The 26,773-nt window shown below is 45.7% G+C and overlaps 1 protein-coding gene across 1 annotated transcript in view; it reads left to right on the plus strand.

Moving 5' to 3' along the window:
* The window catches only part of SMAD3 (SMAD family member 3), a 73,352-nt gene that overhangs the window by 32,874 nt on the left and 13,705 nt on the right, over positions 1 to 26,773 (plus strand). Inside the window, exons 2-5 of the mRNA XM_084293666.1 lie at positions 19,221 to 19,414; positions 20,298 to 20,432; positions 21,140 to 21,214; positions 23,020 to 23,070. Of these exons, the coding sequence (XP_084149792.1) occupies positions 19,221 to 19,414; positions 20,298 to 20,432; positions 21,140 to 21,214; positions 23,020 to 23,070 (455 nt within the window). The remainder of the gene's footprint in view (positions 1 to 19,220; positions 19,415 to 20,297; positions 20,433 to 21,139; positions 21,215 to 23,019; positions 23,071 to 26,773) is intronic.

A 26,773-nucleotide genomic window follows, 5' to 3' on the forward strand; every position in this document is an offset into this window, starting at 1 on the left:
AAAATGTTCCATCGAGAGCGAGCTGGCAGCACCATTGTGTGCTTTCTTTGAAACGTCCACGGACTTCAAGTAAGGCCTTTCTCATCTACCTCATCTGTGAGCTCCTTCGGTGTGGTTTCTTTCATGGCTTCCTTGCCTTTTTTTCTTTCCCAGGTGCATGCCCTCTTCAGGTAGGGCTCCCAGCATGCTAAATGTGATCACTTCACATGCATGGGATGAGCCCTGCCAGCAATGCTGCTCTCGAGCAGCAGTGGGTATGGAAAGCCCCGGCGTTGTTACTGTGAAAGGAGCCTTATGTGCAGAGTAACTCAGCCTGTGGATGTGGGAAAGCGATCAAGTTTAAAAAATATACGTTGCTAAATTTGCCCACACGTGTTGTAAACATTCTGTGTAAAATGTAAGTCAAAGGGGTTTGATGGTGCAAGAAATACAGACTAGAGCGAAGTAGTCTTAAAGAAGGAATGTGATAAATGCTTTCCCTCTGTCCAACTCTTCCCTCCCCAAAATATCAGGCAGGCCAGGCCGGTTGTAGAGCGATGTGATGGAAGTGACCTCGTGCATCTCCTGCAGTCTGCTACGCTGAATTTTGGGCCAAGTACACTTGGGGATTTCACTAGAAGGATGAGTCTATGGATTTGGGAAGCTTGGGCTAGGTTTGCTTAAATGGGTGTACAATCAAATTAAGTCAGTTGAAGGTTGAGAATAATTAGCCTGCTGGTGGGACAGCTGAGCTCAGCAGAAGGTGGGGATGGGACCGAGCATCTTCTGGATGAAGGACAGGCAGGAGACTACTGACCTACTGGCTGAGGAGCCCTGAGACAGCACAGCGGACTGCAGGGATGGTAACCCAGTGTCACTGGGAGAACCCAACCGGTCCCTTCCACGGGCTGGTGTAGCTCCAGCAATTATTTATTTTGAAGGGAAAGGCATTCAGAGTTACCTTTTCCATTCAGTGGAGTTTGGCTTTGATTTTTTTTCAACTGTTCCAAAAAAGAAAATGAAATGTTGACTTTAAGCACCGCTGTTGAATACTCAGAAGCTGTGAAAGTGCATATTTTGCGAGGGAAAGTTGTGTTTTTAATGCGGTAGTTTGCATTTATAGGAAAGATAAACCTAGTCTGAAGTAACATTTCTCTAAGCCTTTTTTGGTAGAATTTGATCGGTGGTTTAAGCAACTGTAACTGATTCCAGGAACACTTCAAAGCAGGCGCTTCTCATTGGCCATTTGCAAAATCACCTTCTGAGACCGGGGCTCTGGAAATGCATTTATTCATAGAATATGTCTTGCATTAGTCCTCAGTTGGCCAATAAAATTATCTAAGGCATGTCTGAGGCAGCTACTAAAAAGTAACTTAAAAGGCATTACTGTTCTGGTGAAGATGATGCAATCCAGTTGTGCTATTATCACTCACAAAGTAAAATTAAATGCTTTCAAATGATTTTTTTTTTCTTTTTTCTGAAGGAATGTGATTAATACAGAGCCTTACAGAAAAGTCACTCTGAGTAAAGGCTTCTCCTCCTCCATTTATTGTGCAAGAAAGCTTAGGTGAGAGGAGATTGCTCACCCCAGGTGTGCAGGCAGTGGAGGGGAAGTGACACCCGATATTCCGTGGTGGTTTTCCTCATCTCGCAGACAAGGCCTGCGATTGTCAAGGCTGTACAGCAGGAAGCAAAATGCTAAATACGTTGGCTTTTCTTCAGATAGGAGAGCAGCGTGGGGCTGAACGCTGGCTTTAAATGAGCACGCGTAGCTGTTGCCGTGAGGTGTGTTAGTGTTGCCTGCTGAAATAATAAGTGCTCGCAAAATAAAATATTTTGGGTGTTTTTTTAACACTTCATTATCTAACGGCAGTGTTTTAAGCTTTCAAAGCCTCTTACATCCTACCTGAGCAAACCGTTTAAGCGCTTCCCCAACCCATCCCCGTCCTGCAGAGCCCTCTGAGTGCAGGCTTCGATTTAAGCCCAGAGTTAAACAGCTGGAGCTGATGCACGACCTCTAGCAAACACTTAAACATGACACGGGCAGGGTGTTTCTGGAGTGCCAACGTGGGTAACAGGGTTTGTTTGCCGGGGACCACGCTGGGAGCTCTCCGAGCCCATCAGCAGGTGAGTAGGGCAGCGATGCCGACGGAAGCAGGTGGCTGCGCTGCTCCGTGCCTGCCCGTGACAACCGGCACGCTGTCCTTTCCAAAGCTCTGACTTAACAGCCCTCTGGAGAACTCGCAGTGGTTGTCAGAAAACAGTTAGGAAGCCATTAGGAGGGGATGCTTTTGCCAATCCAGCACCTGCCGCCGCCGGATGCACCTTAGCTGATGAGTCAGGATCGCGCCAGCCGCAGCCGTGGTCGTGCGAGGATTCCCCGGGTGCTGCCGCACAGCCTGGCCCTCCTCCATCCCTCCTCGTCTTGTTTCTGATGGTCTTTGCCGTCGGAAGCATTTCAACCAGGAAAAAACCTTGACGCACAGTCCCCCCACAGCGCTGGTTTTTGCTGTGTGGGTCAGAGCTTGGGGCTTGCTCACAGGTAAGGTGCTGCGTGCGTCCGCAGTGCCGCGGGGTCCCGGTGCTGCTCCCACCGCAGCCCTCCCGCTCCTCCCACGTGTGGGGAGCTGCAGAGGTTTTGTGTGAGCGGCCGTGCGGTGTGCAGGCACGCCGAGCAGCCCTCGGCGGCTTCTGGGGGCAAGCGAAATTCTGGAGGTTTGTTTTCGTCTTCTCCGCGCCGTGCAGCCGAGGACGGAGCAGGGTCTTAGTGCCTCTCGTAGCTGTCTGCGCTGCCTTTTTTTTTTTTTTTATCGCACCAAGGCTACCGAGTAGTAGCTGGCTGGGCAGCCGGAGCTTTTTCAGCAGTGCAAATTGTGGTATGTGGGAGGATGCGGCCCTTGTCGAAGTTTCAAAACCAGAGACAACCTTATCTGCCATAAAAAGAGGAGTAATAATGGAAAACAGATTAGAAAAATCCCTGAAGGAGACATGATAATTTATCAAGGGTCATCTGTAAAAGAAAACAGAAAGGGTTGGTGTGCTTTGCGTTGCTGATACACACATTTCCCCGCAGCCGCCTCTTCCTGCTAACGTGTATTTTTAGTTGTGTGTACATCTCCCCCCTCCCCTTTTCTTCCCCTGCATTTAAATATAAAACACTTTCCAGATTTGCCCACCTGGATTTTAGCACACATGTTTTGAAAGTAAAATCTAATTAATTAACTGCGGGAAGAAGAACGTGGGGGTGATGCTTTTAATTTCTTTTCCCCGTGAAGCCCTTTACACCTCTGGCATAGAGCAACCCCTCCTGCAGCAGCTGCTCCGTCCTGTTGGTCCTTTTCATTTACCTGTTGCATCCTCTTGTAAATGGAAATCTTTGAGTCCGGGACTTTCTCTCTTATGCTGGTTGTGTATTAGCCTGGATATTGGGTTGGGGTTTAGTGGGCAGTGCCATAAAACAATTAGTCTCCTCAAAAGTGAGTGATGTAGGGGGCTGGATGGGAATTCACTGAATGCATCCCACGTGCAAATGAGCGGCTCTGCTCATTCCCTTCCTGAAAGGCAAGTGACCCGTCAGGTTTTGGGAACCTGTTTGTCTTTCTGAATATCCTTTATGGCTTAGAACTTCCCTTTAGGTAGCTCTGGGCACACCATGGGTCCTGAGAAAAGCCTGGCTTGTCTGAACGCTTGCAGGTGTTTCTGGCTTTTTGTTTTGGTGACTGCTACACGTAACTGCACTGAATAAAATCAAGTCTGACGTCCATTCTCATGGCATGGAAGCTCTGCAAAGTGTTTCCAGTGTGCTTCCATGCTCCTGTAAGAGAGGACCTAACACACGTACTTTATATAAAAGCATCCGGACCAACAGGGGTGATTTTGGTAGGATAAAAAGCCTTAAATCTATCTGAAGGCTTTGAGGATTTGCATCTAATTCACCCAAATCTTGGCAAGCCATGTCTTAGAACAAGAAACAAATCTTCTTTCCTCGGATACCCGTTGTGCTGCAGTTCTTTTTAGCCTTTATCATTTGTTTTCTCATTCGTGCTAAACGAGGGTTTTCCCCTTCAAGCCCAAGTTTCGCAGGTGGGAAGAGGGAATGCAGGAGGTGATGGGTGATTCCTCCTGGCCCTTTCTGCTGGTTTCTCCTTTCTCCAGAGGGACAGGAGCCGACGAGGGCCCTTCAATTGCAGGGAGGACCCGAAAAGCTGTGCTACCAGCAGGGCCCCACACTGCAGTGAGTCAGCACATCTCGAGGCCGTGCTTCCTGCTGCGGCACGACGCGGTGCTCCTGCAGGTGCCGTATCAGAAGATGGATGGCAACACCACTTCTTCCTCCCACACCTCCTCCCCGAGCCCCTGCTGCCCGTGCCGGAGGTGGAGGCAGCCCAGCCGTGCTCCCCCCAGGTTTGTGGCTCTCCCCAGGGCAGAGCAGAGCCGCTTTGGGGCGAAGCTGCAGTTGATACAAGCTGCTGCCCTACTTCTGGGACGGGTGGCCTGAGCTGTACAGCAGTGCCAAGGCGCATCGTGGTGTTTACAGAGCAAAGACAGGATGTGCGCCGGCCTGTCTCAGCGCATTATCTGCTCGCGTTATATTTTTAGGCTCTTGCTTCCATGACAGAAATATTCGGTGACAGTACATTTGCCTACAAGCCTTTGAAGGGCCGGTTTTGCCTCGTGTAAGAGTTCCCGTTGTCTGGGATTCGGAGTCCTGGGGGCCATCTCCATCGTGTTTCTAGAAGCAAACTTTTGTGTTGCTTTCAGCCACGGGTCCCGCCTTCAAAAGGGGGAGTTTGTGGCAGGCTGACTGCTGATGGGTTCTTCGTGCCAAACAAATTGTGGTGAGCACTCTGAGACCAATAGGATGTGTGTGTGGTGCTGTTAATTAGAATAAGCACAACAGGCTGTGGGGCAGCAGCTCTCAGGGACTGCCCCAAAAAGCTTGTCTTGCAAGCGAACCTGTAAGTAACAGGGGGAAACCTTCAGCAGAGCAGAGCAAAGGTTGGTGCAGGTCTTGGGGCTGAAATGCAAGAAAGTCGTGCTCAGAGGAGGAGGAGGAGGAGGACAGATGCTTCTGGTGTGGAGAGCTGGGCCAGATCTGTGGAACTTTCCACCAGCAGAGAGAGAGCTGATTCCCCCAGCTCAGCAATTCAAAGCCTGAATGTGAAACTCATCTTTTCCTTGAGTAGTTTTTTTTTTTTCTTTTTTTTTTTCTTTCACGAGCACACAATGGATAAAAATAAAATCTTACGAACTAATCCAGCTTAAGCTTTTTCTTGCCGGCTGAGAAGAAAGAGAGACAGAAAGAACAATAAACACTTTGCTTCTCTTTTGCAATATCTGGTCAGTGGTCAGATACACGAGGTAAAGAGGTCGTGTAAACACCGGTAATTGGGAGCGGGATGCGATGTGTGGTCTGGGTGGGAGATGGAGACTGAACCAGGACAAAGCCGTGTGGGCATGATGGCTTGGACTGAAGGAAGACAAATCCTCTCCTTCAGTCTCATCTATAAATCAATTCCCATTTGTTCCTTATTAATAATTTAGCTGCCAAGAATGTGCTTGTTGCTTTAGAAGGGGGAAAAAACACAGACTGTCCCTGCACTGAATAGCTGGCAGCCTAACCGATGCAAGACAGCACCCAGGGGAATATCTGGAGAAAACTGTAACCATGGGCTGTATTAATTACTTTAATATTTTTGCACCATCCCCTCCCTGTAAACCTTTTTCTCTGCTTGCATCATGGTGGTGGCGTGTGGCACGCTCCATTTCTCTGGCCTTTCCAGCTAAATGAGTCAGAAAGGGATCATCCTTCCATCCCATCAGGGCTGGCAGCCTCTTCCGTGCCCCAGAGAAATGCTGGAAGCTGCAAAAGGAGGGAGAAGGGGGTGGATGAGGTGGGCAGGGAAGGAGCAGCAAAGGGGAAACTCGTGGCGGGTGTCCAGAGGGTGCCAGGAGTTTGGGGTGGGGAGGGAGCTGCCGCTGCGATGAGCTCTCAGATGTGGGCTATAAAGAGTGCTGGAGTGCCTTGAGGACACGGCTCTGGGCTGCTTGAACTTAATACTCTGCAGAAGATACCAGACAGATTAGGAGAGGAGTGTGATTGATGGGCCAGAATGATAATTTTAGCAGCTGTGTTTTTTGAGGGGTTGAAGGAACGAGATATTAAAGTGGTGTGCCAGCGAGGAGGAAGAGACTGGATGGGATGACATAAGGACAGGCAGCTTGTTTTGGTTGCTGAGAGGAAAAAGAAGGGGTAGGGTGCTTTTTTTTGGTGTGTGTTTGCAGGAAAACGTAGCAGGGCACAAGCAGTGAGCTCAACAGGCAGCAGCTGGGGAGGCAACTGGGGGTAGGGTGGAGCAGTGGCTGCGGAAGGTGGGAAGGTTCCTAGGGTTAGGGTTAACATCTCAGCACAACCTGTAACCAGGGCAAACGTCCTGATCTCTTCCGTGCTAGGCTTACAGGAATATGTTCTGCTTTGTTTTTATGACACTTGGACCGTAAAAGGCCACCTGTGTGGTTTTCCTGATGCATGAGGAATTGTTTATCTCACCGCCACATTTTACAAATCTGTCCCCAAGACAGAATCCTGGTGTGGCAGAGCCCTCAAGAGATGAACGTGCACAGAGGATTTGCCTCTTCTCATCAGGCTACCAACCTTAGGCGTTCCTCAGTAGGAATTTTTGCATGTTTTTTCAATCTTACGATCCCAAAGCCTGTTGCAGAGTTGAAGAAGGATCCTTGCTGCGTCAGAAACGGGAGGATGGCGAGAGGTGACACGCAGCAGGTCAGTGCCAGGACACAGCTTCCGAGCGCTGTGTTGGGATCTGTTGGGATCCCACAGCACGCTGTGCACTGCTCCTTCCCCCAGGAGCAGCTAGGAGAGATTTCAGGCAATTTGTCTGCGTGAACGACGTCGTCTGCAGAGGTGGAGGCTTGGGAATGGATAAGGCAAGTGGAGAGGAGCTGGGCTCGCCGGTGTTTAATGTCTCATTGAGAGGGGGAGGTGGATCCTGTTCCCTACAAAGCAGACAGTTGGTGCAGACTCTCAGTAAATAGACTCCGTGCTGTGAGGAGGAGGTGTGCTTGGTCACTGCCCGTGTGTATTTTAGAGCAATCAAATTTGTTTCACGGAGTTGTTTTCTGAGGACGGGAGTGGGTGTGTGGACCAAAGGCTTAGTCACAAGGGGAGGGGAAAGAAAACTGTCTTGGCTTGTGAAATCAAATATTTGTGACTTCTCCCACATTGTTTCCCTATCTTCCTATAGCTTCTGGCTGTAGCCTCTTGCTGTAGGAGCGAGCTGTGCCGTTGGGTCTGTGTGTGTCCCGTATCCCCCTCTGTACCACTCAGGTGTCGGGAGCAGTACAAAGCTTTGCAGCCTTGCTCACGTGCTCTCCCTCACAGCCTCTCAAGCCTCGGACAGCCCAGTAAGTATTTAGGGAAGGTGTAGGTAGTGAGACATCTCCAACAAGACCTGGAGGGTGCTTAAAAAGGTGTGGATGATTCACTGGAAGCCCTCTGTTCTCTGAGTCACTGCTGACCCGGGGACCTAGCACAAGTGCATTGTGCTGCTGGAGAGGAGACATAAAAAGAAGGCCGTAATTGCTTGTTACCTCTACGTGTCTCATCGTGTTGTTTTAGAGAAGCTGGGTGGCGTTCCTGGGTCTCCTGTCTGCATTTCATCTTGGGTAGTTATTATGGTTTGCTTCTCAAGTTGCCCTCAAGCTTTGATTTGGAGCGAGCGGTGGTCTTCGCCCTGACCACGAAAGTGCTGCGCGGCGTGAGCTGCTGGGCAGCCTTTTAGAGCTGCTCTCTTGGCTCTACCACAGCGATGGACGGATCTATTCATGCATTTGTGTAGTTTTGAAAACGCTTTTAGGATATGAAGAACCAGAAATTGGTTTGTCTTCTGTGGATTCCCCTTTCAGGTCACAGCGGAGGCCAGGAGACATCTCTCTGGTGGCCTAGGGAGCCTCAGGTATTTATCCAGCACTGTAGCTCAGGCCAGTGCCCACAGAGGTTGCCAGATGGCGAGGTGAGGTGCAGGAAGAGAGCTCTGTGTGGTTATGGGATGGAGGGAAGGCGAGGAGAGTTTCCTCGCCCCTTTCCCAAATGCCAAAACCACACACGGCAGCACAGCCAGACTCCCGTGTGGCTGCCATTAAAGGCACCAACCGAGAGGGGCCAAATGGAAAATGAGGTAGAAAATCCTGTCTCACTTCTGGACTGCCACTGATTGCTTTCCAAAATTCGGCTGATAATGGCCGGCAGTGTCACCGTCACCCTGGACCAGCTGGCAGAGACTCCAGGCGCTCGTCCCCCTGCACGGCCGTGCCCGTCCAGCGTTGGATGGCGCAAAGCTGGCATGGAAATCAAAAGCATCTCTAAAATGTCCTCGGGCTTTTTCAAGTACAAACTAATATTTACCTGTGAGTCTACTTCCCTCCTCGTTCCTCTCTCCTTGGCAGGCTCTAGATCTGTTTCTGTTTTAAGCTTCATGCCTCAGCCTTGATCCAGCGGGGTTCCCAGGATGTGAACGCTGTTTTCTTTTTCGTTTGGAGAGAGAGGAGGGGGAGCTGACAACAGGAAAGCTACTTGAAAACCTGTCTGTTACTTTTACATGGGAGCTTGCATGCAGCTGATATTTTCAGCTGTTCGTTGTGGACGCCTCATGGAAAACTTCTGAAAAACATCCCATTTAGGAACCGTTCCGTCTCCCGTGGTGGTTGAGTGGTGACTTGTTTTGGTGTTGGTTTTTACTGGGCGTTCTCTAATCACTTCTTGCCTCGAGTTTTTATTACTAGTGACATTTACATAAAAATAAGGTATTTGTTTATGTTGATTCGGCTGTTCTGGCCACTTGCTTTTTCCTGCTCCTTTTTTATGTCATACCAGCTGCCTTTCCATGCAAGCAACAGTAACGATAAAAAACCTTTACAGGAAAGGTACTGTGCACGCACATGCTTCAGATCCTGTTTGGATGATAAGAATGACTTAGCGTGATACTGATACGTGCTTTATGGAGCTGTTATTCATGCCGGGTGCTGCGCTCCCACACATCCTGCATTAGTCAGAGTTAAGCACAGAAATTATACAGCCTCGCTCCCAACCCTGTCACCGGTACAGAGCTGGTGCTGCTTAGGGCAGGGGAGGATAAAGGATAAAGGGAAAGCTCCGTGCTCAGTGCTGCTTTCCTACAGGCAGACAGCGAGTGCAGGAGCTGTTGGTGTCCCACCAGGAAAATGGTGTGTCCTGATGGGGTTTGGTGAGCGAGGGAATTCCTCGTGCCTTGCAGCATGGGGGAAGCGCTGAGGTTTGTTTGTTTTTTTTTTTTCTTCTTCTTATTTGCATTTTTTAAACCATAATCTGTAATTTAGGAACGCAGCATTGGGCTTCCGTGAATAAGATGGTTATCGTGGCCGGAGGGGAGGGCTGAGGGAGCGACTCCTCTGCTGTGCCCTTCAGCTGCGAGTGGCAGCCGGAAAAAAAAACCCTTTCAGCTGATCTGTAGATTTACTAGAAGAAAGGAAGCTTTCAGGTAGGCCACGAACACAGCTGCCTTTTTTTTTGATGTTAAGTGCTTTTGGTGGGAAAAACCAAATATTTCAGCCGAAGCCTTTTCCATCTCTATGGTACAAAAGTAGGTACCATCTCTTTGGTACAAATAACGCTCTTCTCTTCTTGTACAGAAGCAGTCCCACAAAATAAAACAAAGGAACCAACCAAGAGCCCACAACACCACCTCCTCTCCTGCCTGCCCTCCTCAGATGTGCTGTAAAAGCTGATTATGAGAGAGAGAAGTTTACAAAGTTGCCCCCCCCAAATACACACGAACCCTTGCAGAGCCCTGACTCCACTTTCCCTCGTAATTACGGACATGAGAGACTGTAAAATATTAACTTCTGTGGGTTTTTAATGAGGCGTTCCATCTTAAATCCGCCGCGCTCCCCTAAGACATCACACTCTCGCAGGTTTACTTTTGTAAGCTGGATTTCTCCTGCGTTGCTGGTGACTCATAACGAAGGAAGTCGGGGTTGTAAAATTAACACAGCCCTCTTCCACTACCCTTTTCACCTCTCTCGCAGGGCGCCCGCACCTTCTGTTAACTCCTCGTGGAAACTCGCAGCCCGCTTTTGGTAGCGGAGGTCGCTCTTTGTCATCGGGTCCGTGCGAGCGGAGGGGAAAGGCTGTGAGAATGGCTCCGTGTGACGAAACGAGCAGCACATGGGAAGTGATTCATCTGCCACTGATTCATTAACAGCTCGCGGGACGCCCGAGTGGGTCGGAGGCTGGGAAAGCTTGGAAAAGAGAGGTGGTTAATGGCTGGGGACAGCGGCAGAGACTGACGGCGAAATAACCCAGACTAAAGGGTTTTTCTGTTTTTTTTTTTTTTTTTTTTTTTTTTTTTTTTTCTGGTTTGTTTTGTTTGAAACAATCTGTGTTTCATTTCAGGCGAGCGGGCCCTCGTGGCAGAGCTGCCTGAGCACACACAGCCCTGATGTTGGATGGAGCCCAAAGCACGGCCCCGAGGAGGGCTCAGGGTCCAGGGGCGAGGGCGAGCGTCTGTGGGACCCTGTCCCCGTGTCTGTGGGGCTGTCACTTAGCCCTGGCTGTGCAAAAAGTGGCTCCAAAGCAATGTAATACAGAGGCAGAATTAATGACATTAAGGACTTGACAGGCCCACGTAACTCAAGGATCCTATAGATCTGTGGGATGAGCACCTGAGCTGCTTCTGAAAATGGGAGGTGGGCACTCGGGAAAACTGCACCCTGGATCTTGTTATCCACGCGGGGGAGGTACAAACACAGACCTTGAAATAGCAGCTTTTCAAATTACAGGAAAAGCAGCAGCGTTTTCACTATATAATAAAGAAAATAACAGCAATGAGCCTCAAGTAGCCTCAAACTATTCCAAGCAAGATAATTGGAGGCTGGCGTGCAGTATTTTTAGTTATATCTGCTATAAAGTAAACATGGTCTTTGCCCAGGACCACCAAAAATGTTTCCATAAGAAATGCTGGCTTTGTCCCAGCCTGATAGAATGCACAAACATTTATCTGAGCAGTCAGTTCCGACTCCTGGTATTTATATGAAGCCTCTCTTGGAGGCACTGGCGATTGTGTATGTTGTGAGGGAGTGTCCAAGGCCTTAAAAGTGTCATTTTTCAGCACTCATGATGGTAATCATGCTTGCTTTTGTTAGCAGCCGGCATATTTGGGGCAGCAGTTCTCGGTGTGAGGCTTCTGTCTAAACACTGTGCAGCGCCTTAATTTCTTTTCTCTTTGGGCAATTAAGAAGCACGTTCATTCCATGGGTCCTTTGCTCTGGTTTTACTTAGGCTGTATCCACAGCTGATGCTAATTTGCAAAGTGCTCTTGGCTGCAGTGAAGCTACAAAGATTTTTTCCTTAGAGTATCAAGAAGATGGATGCTGAAGCTAGCTATTAAATGTAAAGGAGTGTGATTGCCGTGGAAGCTAACACAGTAAATGAGTTTTGCAGCAGCTTTTTGTTTGGTTGTTTGTTTTTTTTTTTGGTGTGTGGGGAGTGTTACTAGACTACTATCAGCTCCATGTGCTCTGGTTAGTCAGTCTTTCTTGAAACACATTTGTTTGGAATACCTTCTGCGTTATGGAAGGTAACCTGAATGTCTTTGGCATTTCCATCCATCCCTTTTCTCCTCACCAAACTCCTCCCAGCACAGAAACACACAGAGCCGTCAGTATGCCTGGAATCTCCTCGGAGAAAGGAAGCTGCTGGTTCGGTTGGACGAGAGCATGTTGCTGCTTTTTGGATTTCACGTTTGGAGTTAGACGCAGGGTTCTGGGAAGCAGTGACGAGCTTGTATGATAAATGGGTTTCCAAAAAGGCACGCTCCTCGGGAGAGGCTGAGCTCCTTACTGTGTCTGTCTCCTCCACCCCCGGTCCCCTCAAGGCTTGAGCTCAAATAAATTTAGATGAGTGTGACAGATTTGGGCAAAGAAAGTTTGCTGAAATAAACAAAAGGACCAGGGCTGCTTAGGAAAAAAAAAAAAAAAAAAAAAAAAAGGATTTAAATTGAGAGAGGTTATGGAAATCATGCAAAATTTAACTTTGCTCCACAAAAGATAACTGTGGTAAAGGGCTTGGATACGCTACCTTCGGAAATACTTTGGTTCTCAGATGCTGCTTGCATCTCTTATTCTCTACCAATTTCTGTTCAAGGTGAACTAGTAGTAGTGCAGTACTACCTTTTTCCCAAAATAAAACTTTTGGCTGCAAGATCCCTGCTGCAGGTCCTGGGAGCAGCGTCCTGCCACTTGAATTCCCGTTCATCGCCTTCCTTTAGGCATCAGGAGTTAGGAGCGTGTGTCTTGTGAGAAATGCCATCCACCTGGCAGGTTCAAGTGTGATCAGACAGGTGTAGATGGCAGAAATATCTGGACGAATATTGGGAACTTCAGAACTGGGTTCATGATTAAACAAGCCTTAATGAAGCAGTAGGATTGATTGTGGCCAGCTTAGGGCAGAGGGTGGTGAAGGGCATGCGCAGTTGGGTCTCCAAATTATCCATCTTCTGTGGTACTGGTGATCAGGAAAAGGAGGAGGTGAAAGATGTAGGGCATATAATTACAAAGTGGTTAAAGGTAGAAGAAAGGGGACTGGCTTTGATAGCCAGTAGCCAACATGCTGTAGCCGTGGCATAAGCAGAAGTGGTGTAAACAACAGAGAGATTATGAAAAGGTACAGAGGAAAAATAGATCATGATATTATGTGAGAAAAAAAGACCTTTCCATAGGTTTAAAGAAAACTAAATGAAACTAAGCTGTTATTTGCATGCCAGCATGGAGTAGAAGTGGACACGTCTGGGAGAAGAGAGCTGCGGAGTACAGGACAAGCAGGAGGCGGCTTTAAGGAGCAGCAATGGACAGTTTATGGTAAACCAATAAAATGTACTTATGTCTGAATCTGAAATTAGACTCTGAAAAATATGGTCTCAAGGCACCTGCTAAAGAGCTTAGCATTACTGGAATCTTAATAAATGACTCATGCTGTCATAATCTGATCCTGACATCAACTCTCCGTGCTGTATTTCTTCAGCTTTCAAGTGGGGGCTGGGGAAGTCTGTGAAGCCTTGGTAAAGACGGAGATGTAAATAGGCAGCAAGGCGCACACGGGACGTGTTGGTAATTTCTGTGTTGTCAGCTACTTTGCAAGCCCTGAACAAATGAGCCTAGAGTAGAAGAATTATGCGGCCCCAGAAGGAATGGGATTTGCTCTCTACCTTTCAAATCTTCACCTGGTGCTGTAGGCTGGAGCAGGCTGTGCTCGGGACTCGATGGCCAGCAGATGCATGGAGCTGTGCCACCCACTGGCTGTGATCCTGAGCTTACCTGTAAGTACCCACACACCATCCACAAGGGTAGAGGAGATGTGGTTTGCTTCCAAATCCAAAGGAGGGCTTGAGTGGGAAGCATCAGCAGCCCAGATGAGAGGCCAGCACAAAACAGCGGTGGTCTTTGGTAGCCCTGAGGGGGTACCAAGTCCTTATTCCTGGTGGGGCTCTGATGCAAACTGCTGTTTTCTTCGGGAGAATCATTTAACTTCTTTGCTTTGGGGTAGTAAAAACTTATCCTTTCCGCAGAGACATGTTGCAGATTAATTAGAAGCTTGTTAATTCTTTTAATCTCCTATCAATTTACCTGCTAAGTAGAAGTATTACCAGTTTCCTCTATGGCAGTGTGATAACGTGCCTTGCAAGCCTCAGCTGGGCACAGTTACTTCTAATTCTTGAGCTTGAATGACAGTATTGTTAAAACTGCACCAGAAACTGGAAAATTTAGTGATGCTGAGCAAATTGAGGGGAAAGAGATGGCAAGGGTTCAGCTTTTGAATTACAAATGTGCTGCATGGGTCATTTTTTTTTTTTTTTTATTCAGTGTTTTTCATTTGGCCAGTATTCAGGGAAAGTTGCGATTTTATCCAACTTTTCAGTGAAGCCCTGTGGATATTTCAGTGCTCTGCACACAACAGCCAGGTTCTGCTACAAGAGTAAGTGCTTGCTTGCCTGGTGGAGACCAGATGCGGGGCCAGTAAGGAACTACTTATCATGTTTTGTGCTCAAGAGAAAATCACAGCCTGTGGCCATAATTCCTGGTGCATTTTAGAGCATACTGGTAACTTATTTGTCATGGTTTTAAAAAACAGCTTCTGCTCGTGGTTTTTAATAAGAACCCCATGGAAATGTGTAACTGAGACTTTGTCTTCCTGGTTGTTTTTCTCTTTTCCTTAACCCCTTTTTGCACATACCGCTGTTACTGGATACTTGAGCACTGAGACATTTTGCTCTCTTGGAAGATTAATGACGGTGATGGAAAACTGATGGGTTTTGCAAGCAGGAGTGAATATATGTGCATGGAAAGGGAGGGGAAGCAGTGGGATGGACCTCTGATCTACCAGAGTACTTCTGGAGATTTCAGCCTTGACAGAAATAACCTCCAGTATCTTATTGCTTACATCACTTTGCATGATTTGTGCTACTGCATTCCAGTGCTTTTAGCTTTACTTTTAAAGGAGAAGGAGTACCAGGAAGAGTTTTACTACCTCTCTGGAGGGAAGATATCTGCAAAATGCCCAATGAGGAAAATAAGCGTTGTGTTTTTATTTCTTTTCTGATTCAGGATCTTACAAATTAAATCAGGGTTTAAAAAAAGACGAAAGAAAAGAAAAAAGAAACACTGTAATCAGGCCTAGAAATCAAATTCCTGTTATGCAATGTAATGTTCTCGTATTTACTCCTCACTCTTTTTCAAAGTTACAGAGGATTGTTTAAAAAAAAAATAATACTTCAGTGTTTTTGTCATTCTTTTTTCTTCCCTTCTCTGTTTTTGCTATTAAGAGTCACTGTTGCCCTTTGTTCTTTCAGCAGCAGTAGTCTGGACAGTTTGGGGTAGCAGCTCCACGTGTTAAACTTCCCTAGCAAATGTACCAGCATGTACATGTATGGATGGATCAATCCTGAAGGTGTTCAGCCTGAGGGGCTTCGTGTTTGCTTCTCGTGGCTACTGCAACGTTGTCCTGACCATGCCTCGTGCTGTTGTGCAAGCAGCTAAATTACCTGACTGCATTCCTGGGGCCTTGGTCTCTTTTCCTTACTCATTATTTTTCATCTCTGGCTATCGCTGGCCTAGCTGGGGAGTAACCTCTCTCCTGGGTGCTTCTTGGTCCTGTGTGAACACACCGTGTTGAGTGAGCAGCCAGGTCTTCAAGGTCCCCTCCAACCCAAGCCATTCTATGATTCTCCAACAATGTAGCCCTCAAGCCTTAGGCTAACACACTCCCACATTTGCAGGCAATGATAACTACAGGCTTGTAGATCACAATATTTTCTCACTCTTACCCTTAAAGCTCAGGATATGTGCTAGTTAACAAGGTGGCAGTGGGAGTCTGCATCACCCACTGGGGTCTGAACATCAGTGCTGTGAAAAGAAGACTTCTTCCCAGCCTTTGCTATTTAATCCCACAGTGCAGCATGGAGACACGAATGTGTTCAGCTGCATTTGACTGGGAAGAGAGAGAGACACTGCCCCACCAGAATAAGTGGTGCTGCTTTGGAAAACCTTCCTGCACTGAATTTTTGGGCAGAGAAGCTTTGTTATGTTTAGAAGAAATCCTGTTATGTGGTATGGAATAATAAATATATCAAGTCAGTTGTACATGGAGATCTGTTCAGCACAGGCTGGTTAAAAGAAAGGTAGGAGGAAGGAACAGTTCTGTAACCTGATAGAAAGTTTGGCAATTAGATTCGGTAAATGTTGATGAAGCCTGGATGTGCTGAGCTGTCAGCTGGTTTTGGAAATACTTGATTCAGGATCAGACTGTGCTTCAGAACACGACTGCGACAGGCTGAAGGCTGTGTTGTAAGGAGTTTTTTATTATCTGATTGTTCTGCACATGGATGTGAGAGACAGACACGTGTGTGGGTCGTCCCTGAGGGTTGCAGGCTTGAGAAGCAGTCAAATACATCCTGAGCTTTGGTACACATTAACAACAGCATACACGAGCTCATCTGACACGGGTTTTGGGCATTCATCAAGTTCCTCCAGGAACTGCTGCAGCCAGGGAAGGCCTGGGGCAGGAGGAAGGCCTCTCACTCAGCAGTGCCAGGCCCATTCCTAGCTCTGCCATCCCTGAGACTGCAGCTTAAATAATTTCTAAGTCCGATGACTTGGGTGCTCCAGCCAGTTCTTGTGCTCCCATCAAGTGTTTGCACCCATTGAATGAGCATTCATCCAGCTAATAAAGACGTGGCAATTGATTGTGGTAATTAGAGTGCTGTCTAATTACCTCGGGCAAAAAGCTGCCTGGAGTAGAGCAGTGTTTGCCTATCTAATCTTGTGTCCCATCTCAGCCACAAAATCATTTGGAAAAAATACTCCTCGAGGGCTGAGGCAGGACAACAGGAGATAAAGCTGCCCTGTCGCTCAGCCACGTCCTTCCCAAGAAGATGTTGTTTTGTCCCGAGCCTCTTAACAGTGAGGCTGAGGAGAGGTTTCACAATCCTAAGAATGTAATTAGCCTCCAGGGCTTTGGGGGAATGTCATTTCTTTTACCTTATCTTCCTATTGGGGGGAGAGGGGAGAAGGGGGAGGTTGTTGTGTTGGAAAATAAAACATATGGCTCTGTCATTTTAAAAGTCCTTTTAGATAAGATCATGAAGAAGTCCATCTCTTCTGCTGTGAGCAGTGGCAGATAGCAAGCCCAACATGTTCTCTGCAGCCTGCAGTCTGCTGACGGCAGTGAGTAGCTGTGATACCAACAACTGAGAGCTATTTTAGGCTGGTTTTGGTTAGATAGCCACTGTGGAGCTATTCAGCATTTGGGGGCTGCACAGACAACAGTGGCCTGGTGTCTCCAGCTGCTGTCTCCTGCGAGATCTTTGTTATCAGAACTGCTCCGTTAACCTGGTTGGGCAGCAAGGGCCACTGCCTCCTGGGGGCAAAATGCCACAAATTCAGTCCCTGTAGCAGCCATGATGTCCAGGTTTGCCATATTACTGCATGTCTCCTTCCTGGCATGGTTGGTTTAGGTACAACGTGCATCCCAGCAGCACAGTGAGTGCAGGAGTTCAGAGGACCCATGAGGAAGCATCAAGGCGTGATGCCATCTTCATGGGGTTTTGGTAACTGCTTGGAAAGTGCGTGGAGATGTCCATGTGTTCTTGCATGGCTTCCAGAGAGTGAGTCAGGCATGTAGATGTACTGGCTCGTCTCCTGTAAGACCTGATAGCTTTTGCCGAGAACCCTGGAGCAATGGGAAAAAGTGCGCTTTGCCTCCCAGCTGGCTGGGAAGTTTGCTGTAGGTGGAAGGAGATTCTTCTCTCCTGGGAAATGCAGGGAGAGAGCCGTCCTTGCCAGTAATCTCGGTAAGTCATGCACTCTCTGTTAGGCCCTCCCTGTGCTTCTGGGACGTCCATCTGTAACGTGCTGCCGATGGTGACTGGCAACAGTAAGAAACCTTGCCACGGTCGTGCCTCCTGCAGAACACTTTGAATAATCTCTCCAAGTCTTCTCTTCTCTCTTTTACCCTCACTAGGAGGTAAGGCGTCCTTCCAAGTGGGCAAAGACGATTGAAGGAGGAGCAGAAGAAAAGTCTTGGTGTGTTCCTTGCTTCAGCTTTCTGACCTAATCTCTTTTTCTTTAGAGATTTTCCCTCTTTCAGTGTGTATGTGTGTATTTTGTAATATGCATATTGAGTTTTTTTCACTCTAACAGATACAGGGGTTGCATAGGTCAAGTGTTGCCCTCCCTGAAATCAGTACCAGGATCCCCACTTCCACTCAAGATCAGTTCTAGACATTGCTGCCGTCCTTTTGAGTCTCACGTGGAAAGCTTGCTTTCTGCTTTGTAGTTCTCAGAAGGAGCTTGGAAAATACACCAGATCAATGCATTAATAAATTGATGTGTTATAAATAGTAGCTGTGGATGTTGTGCATGTTTCTAAGACTTGGAGGTCGTAGATGTTTTGAAACCTGTACCCCCAGGTCCCTCGGTGATGGTGTAGACCCCTTGTATCCGATACGTGTCCAGCTGTGTGATGTGCTTCCCTGCTCCCCTACACCAGGTGGAGGTTGACTCGGGTGTGCTTTGCTTTCCCCGTTGCTGTAGCAGTGTGTACAAGAGGTGTGCGTGTCGCCAGGCTCTGCCAGAGAAGCTTTTGGGAAACATCTCCTAGGGCAGCCAAGACTAGCACAACCACTGTTTGAATAATTGTTTGTGTGTTTTGGTTTGCGTTTGTTTTGCTTTTCTAGATTGGCAGCCAACACAAAGAACCAAGGGAAATAATTCCGAGAAAAAATAAAATTTTCTTTTTTTTCTTTCCTTGATCAAAAAAAAAAAAAAAATCCATTTCACCAAAACCCCAAAGTGTTTCGTTTCAATCATTAAGAAAAGCAAGGGAAGTGAAGGGTTAGACTTCAAAGAAACTGCCTGGGGGCAATTCAGTGGCTTAGGGAGTGGAGCCCTCATTGAGGATGGAGGAGACCCTGCTCCAACTCTTGCCTCTCCTGGGGAGGATTTGAAGCCTCTTGTCCTGCTTCCCAGGAAGGCCTGTTAGGAACAGGCTATTCTGGGTTGAGGACAGGATTAGGTGAAAAATGAGTTGGAGGAGACATGGGCTAAACGTAAAAACAAAAGCAAGCAATGCTGAAAAAAAATCTTTATTTTGCTTTCAAGCTGCACTTTGGAAAATGAAAGTGGAAACCTCATTTGTTTGTAATGTTTGTGAACACCATTTAAATAAAAGGTACTTATGTGATTTGTGGATAATTGTGTCGCAATTGAAATTCCTGTCTCTGTATTCTAGAAGTCCGGTTTCATGAGCGCCTATTTTAAGACTAAAATGTGGAGAGCTGTGCAAACGGCCGCTTTGCTAGGACACGCACAAAGGCTTCAGGAGTACCACTGAAGTTGTGTGTTCTGACTGGGTGTAGCTTTTTTCAGAAAGTTAATAAATCTGGGGCGAGGCTGTTACACAAAATAGATGGTTTTGCCATTTTCGGAGACACGCTCCCTGGCGTGAAGGCCGGGAGCAGGCAGCCTCCTTGCAGCCTCGGCCGGTTTTGAGGCCTAGCGCCTTTGGGGACGGCGTCAGGGCATGGAGTTGGCTGGGCAGCCTTCACATTTGGCTTTTTCTGGGCTGTCTGTGGTCACTGTGAGGTGTATTAACGCCAGCCTACATTGTAATCACTTTTTTGTTCTGCCTGCAGGTCGTTAGATGGCCGGCTGCAAGTATCTCACCGCAAAGGCCTTCCGCATGTGATCTACTGCCGGCTGTGGCGGTGGCCAGACCTTCATAGCCACCATGAGCTGCGGGCCATGGAGATGTGCGAGTACGCCTTTAACATGAAGAAGGATGAAGTCTGCGTGAATCCTTACCATTACCAAAGAGTGGAAACCCCAGGTACTGCTGTCCCTGCGTGTGGAAACCTCAGCTTCTCGGTAGCAGCATAAGGGATTTATAAGTGCATTTCTAAATTGAATAAAGCAGCAGGCGTAGGTTTTTAAAACCTAAACGTATCTATTATTGATGATAATCTCTTACTGTATGCAGCAGAATAATTTATGAATCTGCACTCGGGGGGAAAATATCATTTAAAATCGATAAAAGCCAAGTCGAGCAGGTTGTGTAGCTGCCAGCTTCCTAATGTGTCATTGTGTGCCCAAAAACCAGCTCACACATAGGAGGTACAGGTACGAACTACGGCAGTGTTGTGCATCCCTAACCGTTGGTATTGTTGGTTTTAAATTAAGGATAAAACCTTACTGTTAAGTTGAAGTAGATCTAAGAATAGCTCCCAACACATCTGAACTTCCTGTTCTGAACTCTCCTCCTGCCTCTGAAAGAGACTTTCATCTGGAACTGCAGATAGTTTTGCTGCATGTCAGTACAAATCTGCAGAACCAGTCTGGATGTTTATGCTAATCCTACCTCGCTGTTTTCATTTTACATGAAATTTCTTCATTTTGAATCAGGTGATATAACTTCCTTCAAATGGTTTTTCAAGAAGACCTGTTTCTTTGCCTTGGAAGGGGCAGACAGAGTAGGTGTGTTCAGCTAAGCACGTATCCCATCCCCAGCTGAGATATGTTAAGAATAGCATCTTCAACTGCTGCTGTTATTTCAGAAGCAAGTATCAAATTGTGTCCCTTAATTAGCGACTTCAGTGTTGCATGTATTTAAGGGTGTTACTCCAAACTGGTTTCTCTTCATTTTCTAGGGTTTCAGTCATTTTATTTTAAAGCTGCTAATGTTCTCTCTATTTTTTTCCTTTCCATTTGTGCAGTGTTACCTCCAGTGCTGGTGCCTCGGCACACGGAGATCCCAGCTGAGTTCCCGCCGTTAGACGATTACAGTCACTCTATTCCAGAGAACACTAACTTCCCAGCAGGTATCGAGCCACAGAGCAACTACATTCCAGGTACTGTATATCTTCCATCCAGGGAGCGGAGGGAAAAGGGTCATGTTGCACAGTGAATCGTGTCTGTGTACGCTAAGCTGGATGAGTAGAAAGTCTTTGTTTCTATCATTGCTATGAAGCTAAGAAGTGGGAACCTATATGAAAGCAGATGAAAGCTGTAAATGTAGATGCACGGGAGTGCTGTTTATAGTTCTGTTTTCTTTAAACTCACCTATTCCCTTTGGTAGTACGTAGTCAGTTTATTGTGGAATCTAAAGCTGAATGTTCCCTTAACAAGTTCAGATTTGAATGAAATTCAGCCGTTCTAATTTGAGTAAAACTCAGTAAATTTCAGATGGAATTGAGCTCTTCTATTTATGCATCTTTTTTTTACAAGCAATTTACACCTTATTTGCATGGGCAAACTATGCAGCTGCACACCAGGAAAGGAAAAATATCTGGACAGAAAACTGTCGACACGGCTTAAAGTTTTATGGGACTGAAAATCCTGATTTTGTTTTTTCCCTTCTTTGTTATTCACAAGCGTACTATGCCTATTACCCTGATTGTGGCAGCTCCTACTCTCAGAAGCTCAAGGAAGAAAATTAATTTAAAAAAAAAAAGCAACAACTTACTTTGTTGTGAATGACAAAGTAAACATATTTGGTGTCTAAAATCCAGACTTTTCATCCAGTTGTAATGACAGTAGGATCATTTTATGATTCTAGAGACACCCCCTCCAGGCTATTTGAGTGAGGATGGAGAAACTAGTGACCACCAGATGAACCCCAGCATGGATGCAGGTAAGTCATCTTTTGCCATTTGTAGATTTCTAGGTCATACCAGAGACTTCTAAAGCTTTTCTCTGAAGCACTGAAAATCAGATGGTGGTGAGTTATTTTATCCTTGAAGGAGTGCAAATGTAGCCTGCCATCTCATGTAAAGCACAGGACAGTATGTTTTGGAGCTTCTGGTGAGTCTGAAACAGTGGAGACACACCTAACAATGATATTTTGCATTGTATAATGATATTTGAAAAAATATTGATATTTTTGCATGTGCATAAAGATGCATTCATGCATCTTTATGCACATGAAAATTGGGCAGGTAGCTGGCACCTTCTGAAGAGGCATTTTTCTGATTACTTGGCTGTTCACTCTATGTGCTGAAATGTCTGATTAAGTGTATATGAAATGACCACTAGCAGATTTGTTTTTAAATGGGTTTATCACTTAGTGAGTATATCCCAAAGAATGTTGAAAGTCTGGGTTCTCTCATATTTCCAAGAAAACAAGAGGCATTAAACAAGATTTAGACTGAGCAGCCTTAGACTTCATGATAACCTATATCAGCACATTAAAACTAAGTATGTGGGTCTTGTCTTTCTGTGGGTAACTGTTTAAGGCATCCTGTTGATCTGAGTTGTGCCAGTGTTTGTGAGTAAGAACTACTGAATTAGACGCTTAATTCCTAAAACTTTTGCTTGAAAAACAAAAACATGTCTTTGGTTAGAAGGGCTGGTGCTTTACAAGAGGGATATGCAAATATGTGGCACTTGCATAAAGATAGACATGCAGAACCTAATTAATGCAAATACTGCATGCAAATATCCTGGTTTCTCTGTATGTTTTCAGCCGTAGAGCATACGTGGGATTCTAAAAGAGGGATGACTTGCAGTCTCTCACCAGTTATACAGATGGCGGAAGGGAGTGTGGGTTTGTTTGTCTACATCAAACATAAGCCTATTGACACAATACATTTCAGCACATACAATTACTGGTAATGTGGTTGACATTTGGAATGTATGTATGGCTTTTTGGGAAGTGGACTGAAAGAGGATTGGCCTGGAAGATGCTATAAATACCTAGTTTGTGTTCAAATGTGATATGCCTTCCTTCAGATGTCAGGGATTTCCCTCTTTATAGAAAAACAAATGTTAAAGAAACCAGATGAAGTCAGTGTGAGAGGAAAGAAAGGATGGGCTGTACCACCTACCTGCATCCATGTGGCATCCAGAGGCTGTGAAACTGGCTCTAGACATCAAAGTACAGATATCAAAGTACAGACACAAAATTTGTGGGCAAAACTGTAATGACTGGGGATAAAATTCAGACAATTGTTTGGTCAGATCTGTATAGCTTGATCCAATACCCCGTTGTCCCAACACCAGTTAAGATTCCTTCATATATCGAGTGATATACGATATGTACAATATGTAATAATGTACAATAAAGTTCTTTAATGCCCAGCTAGCTGGGCTTGAGTGTAGCTGTGATGATGGCACCCAGAGTTTTGTTTACTGCATGTGAAAATAAAAGAGACAACTGCATGTGCCTTTTTGAAAATTAATGGGTAGAGTTTAAGTGAATTAAACTCTCTGAGGGTGTTTAGTAGTACTGCAGATGTCGCAAGTTGATATCGTAAGTAAGAGCATTCAGAAGCTCATGTAAATAGCAATCAGCATCAGAGAAGTTGCTAGTGTCACAAAACAAGACTTAGCTAAGAAGTGGGATTTCCCTCTCAACAAGCCTGGGCAGCACAGATTTCATGCAAGTGTTTTTTCCATGTGCAGATGCCATAGTAATAATTATAATGTCTTGATTTTCAGGTTCTCCAAACTTATCACCAAATCCTATGTCTCCTGCACACAATAATCTGGGTAAGCATGTGATCTTGAGCACTGTGTGTAATTACAGTCAAGATAGTGACATTTTAATAACGACTTTATTTCTTGATGTTGTGCATGTTTGATGAGGTTGTGAGCACTGTTGATAGTCCTTTCTGCTAATCCTGTTCACTGTTGTAACTGTGGTTCATAGTAACTCTGTGTGAAATAAGAAAAAAAGAAATGTTGGCAGATGAATACCAGAAAGAATGAGTGAAGGACTGCAGGAAAAATACACTTGTTAGATTATATGAGTTTGCAAGGAATGTTATCTGACTTTTGCTGGTGGCTTTGAGTTCTTGCCTTTTTTTTTTGTTTTTAAAGGGGACAGTTTGTAGTTAAATTCTGTCTCTTGGAAAGTTACCTTATAAATTTTTGGTGTTTACTGGTCTCTTTTATTGTGTACCAGTGTGCCTTACAACTTTTTGCTGTTATAACCTGGTGTTACATCCATTACAGGGCAAATGCTGCTGTCCATGTACAGGGGACTGTACTGTGGATAGGGGGGTGAAGTTCAGAGCACCAGATTTGCCTGCACTGCTTTGTCAGCTCAGGCAATTGTCACTGTAGTTACTGTAGCGTGAAATTGGGCATGGACAGAGCAGAGCAAAGTGGAGGAGGCTGGTTGGTTGGTGCATTTTTGGAGAGCCCAAATAACCAGCAAGAGATCAAGAATGCTAGCATATGGAGAGAGACAGAAGTCACAGACATCCTTGCTTGAGCATCAGACGTGTTAGCGGGGTCTTAAACTTGCAAGAGCCTGGAGCAGTGCTGTAGGTGAGACACGCAGACCTTGGATGCCCTGTGGGATTTTTGTGATTGACTGGACCATTGGTTTTCTTCAGGAGAGCTCAAGCTATGCCACAATCTTGAGTTCTCTTGAGAAGTAGAAATAGCTGTTGAACAGTGCCTTTGCCTTTGAGACACTGCTAGAGGTCTTGTGGCTCTCCCTGAACCTCTCTTTATCTTCCCAAATGGTTTTGCTCCTCATTTTCATACCTACAGGCATGGAAGGTCTGATCTTCATTAGTTTGAGCTCTCACCTTATTTAAAATTGCTCTCAACAGTCTCTCCTAAAAATACTCACAGCTCAGGCTAGCTGCAGGATCAGTTCTCTACATGTTCATTAAGCCAGCAGACACAGGCCACTTGAGATTACTCTTGAATAACCATAGCCATAAAGTTTACATATGCTTTTAATCCTGGCAGAGGGTACTTTGACACTGCTCCAAAATTTGTCAGTCATTGGCTGACTTGTGGATATCTTGGGGCTGTTGAAGGGGATTTCTTTTCTCTCTTTCTTCTTTTTTTCTTTTTTTTTTTTTTCAAATTCTTTTTTTTTTTTTTTAAAGCATGGAATATGTTGCCACAGTGCCACTAAATTTGTTACTCATTTTAACTGTTAAAGGCTCAGAGATGAATATGTAGCTGACTCTATTCCTTTATTTTTTTTTCTCCTGTCTGAATCCATTATGCTCAAGTATGCTGCCTAGGAGTTGATGAGAATTTCTAGCATTTTTTTGTCAACCTAAAAATAAAAAGCCAATTATGTGTAACAAAACCAACCTGGCAAGCTGACTGTGGCATCTGCCTTACATAAGGAAAAAAGGAGTTTCTAGGAAAGAGGCCCCAGCGCATATCCTTTCTAACCAGGACACTGCTTATTAACACATGCTGCTCAGCTGATGGGCCTGGAGGAGGTCTAATGTGCAGTCTGGTGACAAAAAACTAAATAGGAGGAGGTGAAGCTGGTTAACCACAAGGAATCTCTTTGTAGTCTAGGGAGCAGACATCAGAAAAAACATTTCAACTTACTGACATTAAAAGATATCTTTAAATTTTGCAAACCAAATATTTATTGCTCTTAGGCAAGGTCTCCCACAAATTAAGAACCTCTTGTCTCTTTTTTTAAACTCATATTGTAAATTTTTGCATGCGAGGAAGCTGCAAAATAATGAATAGAAATGCACATCCCTGAGCAGCTCTTAACAACTGTCCATGAAAATTTGTCACCATCCGTGCCTTGTAGATGGCATATCCGAAGGAAGGAGCTGCTTGTAGCACTGCAGGTGAAAGCACGAGCACGGTCCGTCAGCCTGCCAGTCTTTGCAGGCCACAAAGCATACCCTGTAAGAGCAGAACTTTTTCTCAGCCTTGCTGAGTCTCTCTCCAGTCAGACAGAAGTTAGCTGGTGGCTCGTGGCCTGCAGTGCTGCTGCTTTTGCTGTGCCACACAGTTCTTCGGATGAGCAGAGCCTAGGGCGTTGCTTTAATCTGCAGACGTTGAACCAGGATTCCTCTGTCTGTTTGTTAAGAAATTTAAATAGGAATTTAAAAAACACAGCGGTGTGAAGTGAGGGAAACTCAGCAAGCTCCCAGCAGCAGAATGTGAGGTATTTTTGCAGTTTCACCATTAAGAAAATAATGTCACGGTACTGAGAATGGCCGCTTATTTGAACAGAAATGCCTGAAGCTTTTAAGGCAGTTTACTTTGCCTAAGCTGAACTTTGGACTTCCATCCCATGGCCGTGTTCCAGAGAATTACGAAGACAATAAACTAGCATGAGGCAAACTGACTGGAACAATAGAAGCGAGGTTTGTTTGAGCTGCAGTGCATTTCAGTATAAAGCTGTAACTCTGCAATATGGGACTGAAGGAACTTAGAGACTTTCAGTTCATCTTTTCATCCACAGACACAGAAAGTGTTGCAAGTAACATTTGGGGATTTTTTTTTTCTCCTTTCAGCTTGTGCATTTGCTCTGGAAGCATTGGGTCCACGCTTTCAGTAGTCAAACAAAAGATATAAATGGAACTTGTAGATATCCAACCATCTCTTCTGTATCACTGAAATTTGAATTGGAAAAAATACAGAAAACCGAACTGAAAGCAGAGCTGCCAGCATTATGTGGACATTGGGAATGAAGTCAGGGAGTTTACGCTGGCCGAGGGCCAGGCCTGAGGTTGCATGCGTATTATTTTGGAGTGAGGCAGTCCCTTGGTGTACAGGAAATCCATTGTCAGGGTTTGCTCCGCAAAAGACTTGACGCAAAAGCTGTAAGTGAAACAAGCACATACCCTATGGACAAATCCATCAGGAACGTAAGCCTCTGTGACTCTCTGTGTTGAAACACCAATTCCCAGAGCAGGGAAGAGACAGCCCTCCTCAAAGCACAGAGGGGAAGTGTGCACACACATTTATCTCCTAACCTCTGCGGGAGGCAGAGCTAATGTGGCTGCAACTAATGCACTGGGATAACGTAAATCAGTAATTTCTGATGTATGTTGTGTATCAAAAACGTTAACCGAAACTGGGGGAACAAGTACCCTTTGAGCACTTTGTAGAGTATGCAAAGCACACGGCAAGTTTTGAACTCTGAATCTGAACAGTCCTTTGGCCTTGTGGAGAAGATGCGGTGTGGGTTACATGACAACAGGCAGTGGACATTTATGAAAGCAAAGCTGTAGCAAGACAAAATGTAAAATGTCTGGAGATGATTCAGGCAGGATTTACGTGATTTTAATGCAGCTCACCCATTCAATGACAGCTTACGCTAAAGCCCAAGACCACAAATCACAGGAGAGTGCAGCACCATTAAAAGCGCGGTTACATTTTTTGAGAGATGAGTTTTTCTTTAAAATAGGACTTTTTTGGTTTGTGTCTGTCCTCAAATTGCAAATAAGCTTGCAATAAAATTTCT

The sequence above is a fragment of the Netta rufina genome (assembly GCF_964035555.1).
Source record: "Netta rufina genome assembly, chromosome: 11".
In the NCBI taxonomy this organism is placed as follows: domain Eukaryota; kingdom Metazoa; phylum Chordata; class Aves; order Anseriformes; family Anatidae; genus Netta; species Netta rufina.